Below are 15,282 nucleotides of genomic sequence, written 5' to 3' on the forward strand. Positions count from 1 at the left end.
ATTTTATATCTGGTAAGATGCATTTAATATATATTTAGAGGGTTTTGGGCTGACAACCACAATTAAGATCATTGCTAGGCTAATCGCCGACAACATACACGTATGTATGTAGTGAGAGTGCTATCACTAAACCATATAAATATTAAAAGCCCTAACTCCATTGACAAACGACATGAAATACATTAGACTTGACAGTGGATGTTAGCAATAACAAAAGATTTTGAATTGAAAATTTCGTAACTCACCTTTCCAAGCACAAGATAGATTCCTGCCGAATTTTCGTGGACGAGGACCTGTTTCACCCAACCAGCAACGAAGTATTTATAAGCCTCCAAGCTCTTAAAGTTTTTCAAACTTTCGTGAGAATAGGCTGATTTTGTGTGGACAAGATAGTTGTACATATCAGGGTAGCTAGCAGATGTCAGGCAAATACGGCGGAGACAGCGGGTCGAAAAACATCGATTTAGGCATCAAATATGGATCTGGCGAATGGATAAACTGAAGCTTTTCCACATAACGCCTTTTATGCAACGCATCAAGTGAGTTTACGGCATCCGAAAGCACCGGGTCTTCCATGAAATGCATTATAAATTGCTCGATCAATTGAGACCATTGATAATACAGACACAAAATGACGGACAAGGGGGCGGAACCATACAGCGAGCACGTGATTTTGTGACGTCGGTGGGTAGGGTCTATAGTAGACGTCCAATCCATTTGAACTGGGAGGGATATCCCTCCCACTTCAAACGGATTGAACGTCAATGGCTGTCAGTGGCAGCCAATGCCAGGCAATGATTAATTAAAGTAATTTGGGGCCATTTAAGGTTATTTACCTGTTGATTTCAAGCTACTCCCTGTTGATTTTGGGGTATTTTATGGGTCACTTCCTGTTTATTTTTAGTTACAGGAAAGGAAGTGACCTGGGAATCACCCAAATGAATAGGCAGTGACTCAAACTCAACAGAAAATGACCTGTAAATGCCTTAAAATGAACAGCAAGTGACCTGTAAATGCCCTGAAAATCGGACAGAATGACTGTGAATGCTCCGGTTTCGAATGCACGAACGTTCCCAGTCTAAATGGATTGGGTGTCGAGCACCATTAATGCAGCCTTACAGTTAACAGACACTATTATGGTAGAAGATTTTGGTAGCAACTTGTTGGTTCCTTATTATTTTTATTTTCTTTTTTTTTCAAGACATTAACACATTTTTAAAACGATATCTTGATTCTTGGCAGGAGCATATCGATAACCTTTTGGGATACAAAGTATCACGATATATCACCATTTCGATATTTTGTCACACCACTAGTTGGATTACACACAGTTAACTGTAAACCATTGCCAGTGGACATACACTCCCACATTCAGTATGGTCTGTATGTGTTTTTCCCACCTTTGAAATAAACTATACATATATAAATATATAACTATACTGATGGTCCATTGTACCCTTCAGGACTGGTATACTATAACTGTCTATAAGTTAAAAATGTTCAACCAATAATTTAAAATGATTGGTTGATGATGATGATTGGTGTCATTTCTTATCGATTGGTTAGTTTGGAACAGAAGTCAGATAAACTTGAAATTGAATTGGGAACATTATGATGAATTTACTTTCTTTGAAATTATATTTGGCCCTCACTCAGAATTAACCTCAATGTATTTTCATATTCTCTTGCCCCAATTGTAATCCAGTTCACTAAATTAACATGACAGCCATACAGGTAGTTGAGGATGAGTAATCGAGTGCAGTTACACGGATCTCCCTTTCAGTCAATCAGTCCTTATTGTACATTTTAGAATGCCATATTATGGTCGTATCTGCTACCATCAGACATGAAAGGGAAGAAGAATTGCTTCACCCAAAGACTGTCTTGACCATGGATGAAGCTGAGACACATAAAGTGATAGACTAAATACACCAGCCCCAGGAAGCAATTCCGATCTCTTTAGTGATAAACTAGCAGCCAGTTAACTCCCTGCTCTTTTGACAATAGATGGAGAATGATTAAAATTATGAAAAACTTGAGTGCTTGATGTGCCACAAAAAATAGAGAATTTGATCTCAGGGATTCTTTTAAGTTCAACAAAATGATAATGGGTGGTTCAGATGTGCATTACTGTGTGGCACTTTTCATTGGATCAGCTAAAAAAGTGAATTCAAGTTTAGCTTTTTAAATGGAAATATTAACGATTCAAATTCAGTTTCTGGTGTCACATATTTCGAGACGTAATGTCCCTATGAAGTTTCTAATCTTAACTGTAAGCATTGATAGATGACTTTGGCCAATAGCTTCAACCACCAAAAGGTAGAATATAAAATGTGCACCAAGCTGTTGTTCTCAATTGTCTAGACGAGTCAGTGGCCAGTAAAATGCTTGTCCCCTGGTGGTGCTTTCATGGAGGTAATCAAGGGTGATCCAATCTTAATTCTTACCACTGTGCGTAAAAGTAGGCCAGTGTGTTTACATGTGCATTTGTGTTAGTCTGTACGATTCCTGTCATACAATCTCTCAAATGAGACATCAAAATCACCTTTTAATAGTTGTTGTGTAATTCCTACATTAATTGTCAAAATTTAAGCAAAATCACAATTGCATTGAATGAAATTTACTTTGATGCACTTAATATTTACATGTGTGTGTTTAAGTAAAATCACACTGAGCTTGCCTGGCCTCAGATGGCAAGGAAGCAAGCTTTTTATGCCTTGCAGTCACAACAAATTAGTGAATTAATAAGACATTTGGTGTTGCTCGTCCTTCCTCATGACTGCTTGCTCTGCATGAAGGGAGATGGCTCTGCTCTGCCGCCCTGTAAGCAAACAAGGAAGCAGAAGCCTAACTTGCCAAACGATAGTATTTTCATATCAGGAATCATAAATAGCCTGTTACCTTTATTTTTTTTCTCCACTTTATAATTTGTTTTCAGTAATTGAGGAATATACTGTCCTAATAAATAGAGACATCCCGTTCGATCGGGTCCGATCACGTCATTTTCAAAGTATCGGAACCGGCAAAAAAATATCGGCCATGCCTTTTTTTAATATATATATTTTTCAATTAAATCGTTTTCTAATTGTATTTAACGTTACAGACATAATATGTTACACTCATCCACAGTCTTAAGTTTAGGCTTAAGGTAGGGTTATCAAATTTATCCCGATAACGGCGGTAATTAATTTTTTAAAAAAATGTATCACGTTAAAATATTTAACGCAATTAATGCATGCGCTGCACGATCCACTCACGCATTGTCGCGCTCAATCTGTAATGACGCCGTTTTACCTATATAGAGAGATAAAAGGCAGCGTAAAATGAGTAGAGTGAATTATGGCAGCCTTTTTTTAATTGGCTAAAGCCTTACAATCCATCTTCCCACGATTAGAAATATCATGGGAAGCAATGTGGGGAAGCAAGGTAGCAAGTGATCTTTTTCTAACACCTTATGTTATTTCCCAATGCAGAGAACATATATGAATTGGTAGAGCTACGCACAGTCATGGTTCCACTTCCCATCATGCATTTGGGCAGGGCTACAGTATCATTTACTGAAAGCTCAGCAAATACACTAGATGGCAATATTTAGTCACAATATACAAAGTCACAAGTCTTTTTATCCGTGGATCCCTCTCACAGAAACAATGTTAATAATGTAAATGCCATCTTGAGGATTTATTGTCATAATAAACAAATACAGTACTTATGTACTGTATGTTGAATGTATATATTCATCCGAGTTTTATTCATTTTTTTCTTAATGCATTGCCAAAATGTATATGATCGGGAAAAATTATCGGGAATGATTGGAATTGAATCGGGAGGGGAAAAAAAGCAATCGGATTGGGAAATATCGGGATCGGCAGATACTCAAACTAAAACGATCGGGATCGGATCGGGAGCAAAAAAACATGATCGGAACAACCCTACTCATAAACATAGTTGGCAACTAGATTAGTACACTTGAAGGAAGTGAAAATGGAATAAAACATTTTTGCTCTCCCGTTGCAGCTGAAAGACTATTTACAGTGTATTTTTTTGATAAGACTATCGTATACAAGATACAAAATGTTGGAGTATTTAGTCGTTTCATCTCAAATAATATTTGTGTGGTGAAAGTTTACAAATGTTTGGATTTCACCGATTTATGTAATTTTCTTTATAAGTTTAAACAACTCCAATTTCTTTGGATATCTCCTGTGTGAAAATGAGCGGGGAGTGCAGTAGGTGTTGGTTTAGATGCGTGCATGTGGATGAGTCTGAGCACCGTGGTGCTTTTCTTCACCCTGGGGAAAGGCTCCACTCTCAATGTTACTGTTGCCCATACTCGTTGGCTGAGTAAGAAGGGCCAGGTGGTGGTGCATAGTGCGGCACAGTCAAGCGTGGACGTAGCGCATGCTGACATTTGCCATCGTTGATCGCTGCAGGGAGAGAATAAATCTGCTTTTCCATATGCTTGTGCTCATTGCAACCCTTCCCTCCACCCACTACACCCCACAACTGTCCTCTACCCTCCCACCCCCAGTCTCAACCAGATGGCTCCGTGAACATTGTTTACCTTGGGTGACGGTCCCAGATGCAGAGTGTGTCCATAGGCATCCCCATTCCGCCCAGTTAGTTTCCTAGTCCCTCTCCTCCCTCTTAGCTAGTGCCAGTTTCAACTCTCGCACTCAAGCAGCACTAGGGCTGTTGACTCTATGCCCTTTATCCTCACTCACACATACCACAGCAACTAAACATGCTGTCTTTTCTTTATTGCTAAAGTCATACTTGCATTTTCACTTGCCACATATTTTAAGTGTTAATTGCTGTCTGGAAATGCACTTTTTTTTTTTTGACCAGGGCTACAGTTTCCCAACTTCAACATTGTATGTTCTAACATATGGGAGCTCCCTTATGGCTTCATGGGTTAGCTGCAAACCCCAGATGTTGTCAGCACAGGGGGCCAGATGTAGTTAGCACTACCAAGTGGTGTGCTTTGACAGATTGTCCTCCCAACAAGCTTAACCTCCACTTAATTTCAAGCCACCTACTTTAACCACTTCAGACCCGTATTTTTTCTGCTGGCCCCACAAAGAAATCTGCGATGATTTTTACTCTACTCAAACACCAGAACAAAGTGCCATTTTTTGGTCGGGGATATTTCATGCTTTTAATGGTTATTTTTTATGTTAATGTGTTTTTAATGAGAAATGAGCACTTTGTTATCTTTTTTGAAGTTGCGTTTGTTCACACATTTTCAAAGAGCCAAAAATAGCAAAGACGGCGTGCCAAACCTCATGATTTTAGTCCGATGGGTAAAGTTTCATCCAACCATCTCCTGAAAGTGGCAATAGCAACTAAATGTAGTGTATTTATTGGTTTGAAGACGCAAAAGCGTTATGTCCTTCAGCAGCATGCAAGTAGGGGGTTAAGTGAACCCTCTGCCTAAGGAGACTTAAAGAGCAATTGAAACCAATTTGAGTCAGTTGTGTGCCCAATCACTGATGAGTGATTTAAAGCTGCCCACTATAAAACGCCTGGTAAAAATTGTGTTGATAAGGAGCATTGTCTGATATGCATCATGGCTTGGTCAAAAGAGCTGTCTGAAGACCTGCGATCAAGGATTGTCGATTTGTATAAAGCTGCGAAAGGATACCAAACCATCTCTAACTGGATGTTCATCAATCGACAGTCAGAGAAGTTGTCTTCAAATGGAGAGAGTTTGGCACTGTCCTCTCCCAAGGAGTGGCCATCCACCAAAAATGACGCCAAGAGTTCAGCGCAGAATACTCAGAGAGGTAAAAAATAACTTTAGAGTGTGTGCTACAGACTTACAGAAATCACTGGCACAATCCAATATCTCTGTGCACACATTAACTACAGTATATGTAAAACTACGGGCAAGAATGGTGTTCATGGGAGGACTCCACGTAGGAAGCCACTGCTGTCTAAAAAAAAACATTGTTGCTCGTTTAATGTTCACAAAAAGGCACTTGGACACTTCACAGAAGTTTTTGCAAAATATTTTGTGGACTGATGTAACCAAAGTAGAATTGTTTGGGAGTAACACACAACGCCATGTGTGGAGGAAAAATTGAAAAGTTCACCAACATCAACACCTCATCCCCACCGTGAAGCTTGGTGGAGGTAGCATCATGATTTGGGGCTGTTTCGCTACCTCAGGGCCTGGACAACTTGAAATCATTAATAGAAGTATGAATTCAAGAGTTCATCAGGATGTTTTGCAGGAAAACCTGACACTGTCTGTCAGACAGTTGAAGCTAAAAAAAGGATGGATGCTGCAACAAGACAATGATCCAAAACACAGAAGTAAATCAACTTCAGAAGGGTTTCACAAAATTTAAATGTGATGGTTCACTTATTTTCCCCTTTTTGTCATCGTTTGCATACTATCCTCATTGAAATATGAAAACCTATAAATCTTTCGGTGGTTTTAGTTTAAGCGGACATTGTTTTTTCATCTATGTGATTTTGAATAAGATCAGATCACATTTGATGGTGATTTTATGCAGAAATGTGAGAAATTCCGAAAGGTTCAGATACTTTTTCATACCACTGTATATCACACATTTCTCGAATCATGTCCTTTTGTATTCTTGTTGTTCTCATTTTTTTAGCAACATCCCCCAAGATCCTGAAGTCAAGAGAGGAAGTCTCTGATTATCATGACCCCTCAAGAGAAAAAAACTCTATTGTCAACAGTGCCTTGACTCCTGTTAAAGGCATCAATAATCTCGGCAATACCTGCTTCTTCAATGCTGTTATGCAGGTTGGTACATTTCTAAGTTGCTTACGGTTTACTAAAGGTTCTAAAAAACGAGGTCGTCCATAATTTGATATCTGCAAATAACCCATAATATATGACAACTTTGAGGGTTTGCGAAAGGTTTACATAGAGATGTCAGCATTAAATGTAAGAAAGCAAAAAAACAGAAAAGTCTCACAAATATTTAATAAGCAAAAACTCGTCTGGCACTGCTCAATGTTTACGCACCGGACAGTGTTGTGAAACATTATTTATCTTGCTCACAAAAAGTTTTTGCAGTTTTTTTCCACTTTAATGTTCAATGTCATCCAACAAAAGTAAATTTGAAAGGCAATTTAACGGTGGTCAACTGAAAAAAAATAAGGCTCCCAGAGCAGATAAATATCTGGTAGTATAATATTTGTGTCTCGTCTTGTATATGTCAAAATGATCTCCCAGGTTGATGTTTATGCTTGCCGCCATTTTAGGAATGAATGTGATGTCAAGTTGTTGACTGGGCTTCCCCCAGACCCACTAGTTGATTTTGAGCGATATGCCGGAGCGTTATTATTCTCATAACAAACTTTCTGGATTAACAGGTTTAGGCAATTAATTAGTTAATCGATTGATTAATTGTTGCCCCTTTAGGTGTTAAATAAATAGCACCAGCTAATGAGCATTAAATTAAACACTTAAGCTGTCAGTCAAAAAAAGCTGATCTTGGTAGTGTGTCAGTGCTTCTGTTGTTACTTTGCTATTGGTGATTCACTCTGTAATAGCAGTAAATAAATGGAGTTTGGCAATTTTGGCTTTACTGGCTCAAAATTCACAACCCAACCCAAGTTCTACCTGTGGCAACAGTACGACATGAGAGACTGATTAAAGTGACAGTTAAAAAAAAAAAAAAAAAAAAAAAAAAAAACCTTATTTATAAATTAATTATTCTCTAGAAAGATGAGATAATTTGGACAGCCCAAACCCATGTTGGATTGCTTCATCACGTGTTCAATCAAAAAATCTCTTGGGGCACTTTTACATTAGACCAGGGATCGGGAACCTTTTAGACAGAGGGAGCCAAAACCCAACATATTTTAAAATGTGGTTCCTCAAGAGCCATACAGTGTGTGTCTATGTGTATGTATGTACATAAACACACACTGTATATTCTATGTTCTTTTGCCAGCTTATCCGAGTCCGCTTTGTTAGCACAGTTTTTTCGTTAACGCATTTGAATGCATCACATGAGAGGCAGAGGGTGGTCATGCTCTGCTTTTATGAGCAGTCGCCGAGTTGCAATTGAAATCTTGAGAAAACGACAAAGTCTAACATTGTTACTTGGGTTGTTACAAACGTTGCGCAGATATGCACTCACCACAGGGAAAATAACAAATAGAAACATGGTGTGGTGCCGCATATATTTCCTGAAATAGGAAACCATAATCGGGGATGACCAGGGGGATGTGTCAGTAACAATGGCTCAGACAGGCGTAGCTTTTCGGGGCGGTCGTTTCGTGAGTCTCGCGCTCCTGGAAGTGGCGACAATTTGATAGTCCAAAAATGCACGAAAGTGAAGCGCCTGTGTAACTTAGGGTACCACGCGGTTCCCTTTCGTAGTTTAATTTCCCCCTATGTGTTTTTTATATACACCAGTTCGCTCGGCATCAAGTCGGGAGGGGCAGATCTCGCCCATCTCCGCGCGACCCGACTTGAGGCATATTATTGCGACGCACATTTGAAGTGTCCAAGATTAATATGCAAATGCGCCGTGAGCTCATCATAGCTGGTTCACATCAAGCGAGACGGCGGTTTCCACATTTAAGATGACTGGTTGGCAGAGAGCCATATGCGCTCATCAAAAGAGCCATAGGTTCCCGACCCCTGCATCAGACCAAGAGGACTAGTGTCCGTCTGGAGCGCTACCGCGCAACAACACTCGCAAATGACTTGTTGAAAAGGTTCAGTACTATTCACACTGTGCTAACCGAACTTTCCAAGTTGCATCATGTGGACGTAAACCGCACTCATTGATTGGACAAATTTAGAAGAGGAAATACCTTCCTCCTGGGAGAGGAGTGAGCGTGGAGCGTCACGGCAGCTGCACATAATGTGACATAAACGCACCCTGGTCTGCTTACATTCAAAAGCGAGCAGGGTGTGCTTAAAGTGGACAGAGACCCTCAATTTTTGAGAGGACCAGAGTTCGTTTGTTTGGTCCGTACTAGAGTTCGAATGCGTGTTTATATTTGCAAAAGAAAGCAGACAATTTGAGAAAAAGAACGTTTAGAACGGACCAAACAGTGCTAGTGTGAACGCGCCCTGAAATGGTACAATGATACCTCTACAATTTAATTCGTTCCAGGACTTGGTTTGTATGTCGAAATGGTTGTATGTCGAGAGGGATTTTCACATAAGAATACATTATAATTTGATTAATTCGTTCCACAGACCAAAAACCTACGCCAAATCCTTAATAAATACTGCAGGTACAATTACAAATAGCAATTGCACATAGCAAAACAAATAAATTATAAATACAAATCGGAATTATAATAATAACTAGGCCTGCAAGCAGGACTGAACGGGCCCTCGCAATCTAGCGCAACTCGGACGTCACGCAACTCGGACTGTGTGCAGGTCAGGGTGGTGGCAGATGCTCCTCTCTAATCATCTCATTAGAATATAACATGCTCGAAAGTCGCCTATTTACATTCCCACACCCAAGAGATAAAAACCCCTATTGGAGAGAGTACTACAAAAAAGGAGCCACTACTGAGCTGTGCAGCCAAGCCCTTATTCAAAACCAAAATTAATCTTCTAACTGGGCCAATTCGACGAAGTGTGCCAAATATTGTGGCTATATAAGCTGCCTGAGTCTTTGAAAAAAAATATTTCCTTTAAATGGCGGATAAAGGGTCGTCACGGCAACAGACAGAGACACGTGGACATGGGCCGTAAATAAGTATTACAATAGGTCTTCAAATTACAATGACCAACCTGAAAAGAACTGGACATGTATTGGAAAAACGAGTGACTTTCTATTGCCACTAGTTGGCGCTGTAGGGTTGATGCAAATGATCTCTACAAGGCCCTTCAGGGTATGACTCTCAACAAGCACGGGAAGTTTGGCGCAGATATGTTGTATATCTGCCGAGTTATGACTGTTCAAAGTTTTTGGAGAGAAAAATTGTTGACAGTCATTTTCACTTTCCTGTTTGGACCCCTCCGCTTCAACGAAACTTCAATATTTTTCATCAGGCACCTGAAGACAGGTCTTAAGCCTTCCCTTATGCAGGTTTGAGGTCAACAGATTTTTTTTCCTTGGAGGAGGAACCTGTCTCGTAAAAAAAGGCATTTCCTGTTCTCACTAGGGGGCGCTAGGCCTAATGGGTAATATTTCAATGCACTCGTGTTAAGGGTGGGATGTCGCACATACATGCCAGATATGAAAAAGATGGAACGTTGTGTGAAGGAACTATTAGTCATTTACTGAATTTGTCATTTTGCCGAAAAAATGGCCGACTTTGGCACCCCGCCCAGGTCAGGCCCGTGAATGAAAACACACCATTTTGATAACTTAAGATTTCATATGCCTCATGAACAGTCTCGCCAATTTTGAGAATGATCAAACTAATTCCCTAGGTGCCAAGGTGTAAAATGTGCACACTGTAAATCGATAAAAATTTCACATTCAATCCAAAATACCCGATTTCCTGTTGGGTTTGGAATATGCATGCAAGAGACTTTTTGGAGCAGTTTTGTACAAGGTATCGACTCTCCGAATTTCATCCCTTTACGTTGAAAAAACCTAAATGGAGAGGCCTTTTTGAAAATTTCAAGGGGGCGCCACTGAGCCATTTTGTTACATGTTTTCGTAACGTTGCAAGATTATTGAACGTTATGCAAAGCCACATGTATGTCCAAATTTTTGTGAGTTTTCGTGCATGTTCAAGCCTCCAAATGTAAACTCCTACTGTGAACCGATAAAAATTTCACATTCGATCCAAAATACCGGATTTCCTGTTGGATTTGGAATACGGGTGCAAGAGACTTTTTGGAGCAGTTTTGCACAAGGTATCGACTCCCCAAATTTCATCACTCTATGTTAAAAAAACCTAATAGGAAACGCCTTTTTGAAAAATTCAAGGGGGCGCCACTGAGGCATTTTGTTACATTTTTTCGTAACATTGCAAGATTATCGAACGTTATCCAAAGCCGCATGTATGTGCAAATTTTTACGAGTTTTTGTGCATATTCAAGCCTCCAAATGTAAACTCCTACTGTGAACCCATGAAAATTTCACATTCGATCCAAAATACCCGATTTCCTGTTGGATTTGGAATACGGGTGCAAGAGACTTTTTGGAGCAGTTTTGCATAAGGTATCTACTCCCCAAATTTCCTTGCTCTATGTTGAAAAAACCCAATAGGAAAGGCCTTTTTTAAAACTTCTTTCTGTCGCCACTAGTTGGCACTGTAGAGTTGATGCAAATGACCCCTACAAGAACCTTCAGGGTATGACTCTCAACAAACACGGAAAGTTTGGCGCAGATATGTTGTATATCTGCCGAGTTATGACTGTTCAAAGTTTTTTGCGTGACAAATTGTTGACGTTCATTTTCACTTTCCTGTTTGGACCCCTCCGCCTCAACGAAACCTCAATATTTTTCATCAGGCACCTGAACACAGGTCTTAAGGCTCCCCTGATGCAGGTTTGAGGTCAACAGATTTTTTTCCCTTGGAGGAGGAACCTGTCTCGTAAAAAAAGGCATTTCCTGTTCTCACTAGGGGGCGCTAGACCTAATGGGTAATATTTCAATGCACTCGTGTTAAGGGTGGGATACCACACATACATGCCAAATATGAAAAAGATTGAACGTTGTGTCAAGGAACTATTAGTCATTTACTGAATTTGTCATTTTGCCGAAAAAATGGTCGACTTTGGCACCACGCCCAGGTCAGACCCGTGAATGAAAACACACCATTTTCAAAACTTAAGATTTCATATGTCTCCTGAACAGTCTCACCAATTTTGAAGATGATCCAACTAACTCCCTCGGCGAAAAGGTCTCAAATGTGCACCCTGTGAATCGATAAAAATTTCATATTTGATCCAAAATAACCGATTTCCTGTTGGGTTTGGAATATGCGTGTAAATGCTTTTTTGGAGCGGTTTTGGACAAGGTATAGACCCCCCAAATTTCATTGCTCTACGCTGACATACCCTAATGTTATAGGCCAATTTTAAAATTTCAAGGGGGCGCCACTGAGCCATTTTGTTATATTTTTTTGCAACGTTGCAAAATTATCGAAATTTACAATTTTCCGGACGTATGTGCAAATTTTGGTGACTTTTCGTGCATGTTCAGGCCTCCAAATTGGCCGTTTTCATTTGCCCTGAAAAAAAAAATAAAAAATAAAAAAAACTAGGCCTGCAAGCAGGACTGAACGGGCCCTCGCAATCTAGCGCAACTCGGACGTCACGCAACTCGGACTGTGTGCAGGTCAGGGTGGTGGCAGATCCTCCTCTCTAATCATCTCATTAGAACCTAACATGCTCGAAAGTCGCCTAATTACATTCCCACACCCAAGAGATAAAAACCCCTATTGGAGAGAGTACTACAAAAAAGGAGCCACTACTGAGCTGTGCAGCCAAGCCCTTATTCAAAACCAAAATTAATCTTCTAACTTGGCCAATTCGACCAAGTGTGCCAAATATTGTGGCTCTATAAGCTGCCTGAGTCTCTGAAAAAAAATATTTCCTTTAAATGGCGAACAAAGGGTCGTCATGGCAACAGACAGAGACACGTGGACATGGGCCGTAAAAAAGTATTTTAATAGGTCTTGAAACTACAATGACCAACATGAAAAGAACTGGACATGTTTTGGAAAAACGAGTGACTTCCTATCGCCACTAGTTGGCGCTGTAGGGTTGATGCAAATGACCCCTACAAGTTCCTTCAGGGTATGACTCTCAACAAGCACGGGAAGTTTGGCGCAGATATGTTCTATATCTGCCGAGTTATGATTGTTCAAAGTTTTTGGAGAGAAAAATTGTTGACAGTCATTTTCACTTTCCTGTTTGGACCCCTCCGCTTCAACGAAACTTCAATATTTTTCATCAGGCACCTGAAGACAGGTCTTAAGGCTTCCCTTATGCAGGTTTGAGGTAGATTGGTTTTTTCCCTTTAGAGGAGGAGTGTGTCCCGTAAAAAAGGGCATTTCCTGTTTCCACTAGGAGGCGCCAGGCACAAATGGTAAATTTTCAATCCAGTCCTGCTCAGGCTGGTATACCTCACACACATGCCAGATTTAAAATAGATTTAACATTGTATGAGGGTGTTATCAGTCATTTTCCGAATTTGGTGTTTTGGCGAAAAAATGGAAGAATTTGGCGCCCCGCCCAGGTCAGGCCCGTGAATGAAAACACACCATTTTTATAACTTAAGATTTCATATGCCTCATGAACAGTCTCGCCAATTTTGAGAATGATCAAACTAATTCCCTAGGTGCCAAGGTGTAAAATGTGCACACTGTAAATCGATAAAAAGTTCACATTCAATCCAAAATACCCGATTTCCTGTAGGATTTGGAATGTGTGTGCAAGAGACTTTTTGGAGCAGTTTTGCACAAAGTTTTGACTCTCCAAATTTCATCACTCTATGTTAGAAAAACCTAAATGGAGAGGCCTTTTTGAAAATTTCAAGGGGGCGCCACTGAGCCATTTTCTTAAATTGTTTCGTAACGTTGCAAGATTATCGAACGTTATCCAAAGCCGCATGTATGTGCAAATTTTGGTGAGTTTTTATGCATATTCAAGCCTCCAAATGTAAACTCTTACTGTGAACCCATGAAAATTTCACATTCGATCCAAAATACCCGATTTCCTGTTGGATTTGGAATATGGGTGCAAGAGACTTTTTGGAGCAGTTTTGCATAAGGTATCTACTCCCCAAATTTCCTTGCTCTATGTTGAAAAAACCCAATAGGAAAGGCCTTTTTTAAAACTTCTTTCTGTCGCCACTAGTTGGCACTGTAGAGTTGATGCAAATGACCCCTACAAGAACCTTCAGGGTATGACTCTCAACAAACACGGAAAGTTTGGCGCAGATATGTTGCATATCTGCCGAGTTATGACTGTTCAAAATTTTTGGCGAGACAAATTGTTGACGGTCATTTTCACTTCCAGTTTGGACCTCTCCGCTTCAACGAAACCTCAATATTTTTCATCAGGGACCTGAACACATGTCTTGAGGCTCCCCTGAAACAGGTTTGAGGTCAATAGATTTTTTTCCCTTGGAGGAGGAGCCTGTCTCGTAAAGAAGGCCATTTCCTGTTCCCACTAGGGGGCGCCAGGCCTAATGGGTAATATTTCAATGCAGTCGTGTTCAGGCTGGGATATCTCATATACATGCTAGAAATGAAAAAGATTGAACGTTGTATCACGGAGTTTTTAATCATTTTCTGAATTTGGTATTTTGCCCAAAAATGGCCGACTTTGGGACCACGCCCAGGTCAGACCCTTGAGTGAAAACTCCCCATTTTGAAAACTTAAGATCTCATATGTCTCCTGAACAGTCTCACCAATTTTGAAGATGATCCAACTAACTCCCTCGGCGAAAAGGTCTCAAATGTAAATCGATAAAATTTCACATTTGATCCAAAATTTCCGGCTTCCTGTTGGGTTTGGAATATGGGTGCAAGAGACTTTTTGGAGCAGTTTTGCACAATGTATCGACTTGCCAAATTTCATCGTTCTACGTTGAAAAAACCTAATAGGAAAGGCCTTTTTGAAAATTTCAAGGGGGCGCCACTGAGCCATTTTGTTAAATTTTTTTGTAGATTATCAAAATTTACGCAAAGTTGCATGTATGTGCAAATTTTGGTGAGTTTTCGTGCATGTTCAGGCCTCCAAATGTAAACTCAAACTGTGAACCGATAAAAATTTCACATTTGATCCAAAATATCCGATTTCCTGTTGGATTTGGAATATGGGTGCAAGAGGCTTTTTTGAGCAGTTAGGCATAAGGTATCTACTCCCCAAATTTCATTGCTCTACGTTGAAAACCTGAGAGGAGAGGCCTTTTTGAAAATTTTAAGGGTCAAGGGGGCGCCACTGAGCCATTTTTTGACATTTTTTCAAAACGACACAAGATTATCGAAATTTACGCAAAGCCGCACGTTTGTGCAAATTTTGGTGACTTTTCGTGCATGTTCAGGCCTCCAAATTGGCCATTTTCATTTGCCCTGAAAAAAGAATAATAATAATAATAATAATAATAATAATAATAATAATAATAATAATAATAATAATCCTTTGCAAAACAATAGGGCCTTCGCACGCTTAGTGCTCGGGCCCTAATAAAAATAATCCTTTGCAAAACAATAGGGCCTTCGCACGTCTAGTGCTCGGGCCCTAAAAATAATGCAACCAATCAGGTTCTAATGTGGTGTTGTGTTTTGCAAGCTGCTCATGAACGAAAGGTTTGACTGACAGGAGCATGAGAGAGGTGCGACAGAGTTTTTACTTTC

The 15,282-nt window shown here is 40.0% G+C and overlaps 1 protein-coding gene across 6 annotated transcripts in view; it reads left to right on the top strand.

Moving 5' to 3' along the window:
- The window catches only part of usp45 (ubiquitin specific peptidase 45), a 64,613-nt gene that overhangs the window by 13,923 nt on the left and 35,408 nt on the right, over window positions 1-15,282 (top strand). For all 6 annotated transcript variants that reach the window (XM_057833929.1, XM_057833931.1, XM_057833930.1 and 3 more), the window contains exon 6: window positions 6,627-6,778. In XM_057833929.1, the coding sequence (XP_057689912.1) occupies window positions 6,627-6,778 (152 nt within the window). The remainder of the gene's footprint in view (window positions 1-6,626; window positions 6,779-15,282) is intronic.

Source organism: Corythoichthys intestinalis, chromosome 4 (assembly GCF_030265065.1).
Source record: "Corythoichthys intestinalis isolate RoL2023-P3 chromosome 4, ASM3026506v1, whole genome shotgun sequence".
Classification (NCBI taxonomy): domain Eukaryota; kingdom Metazoa; phylum Chordata; class Actinopteri; order Syngnathiformes; family Syngnathidae; genus Corythoichthys; species Corythoichthys intestinalis.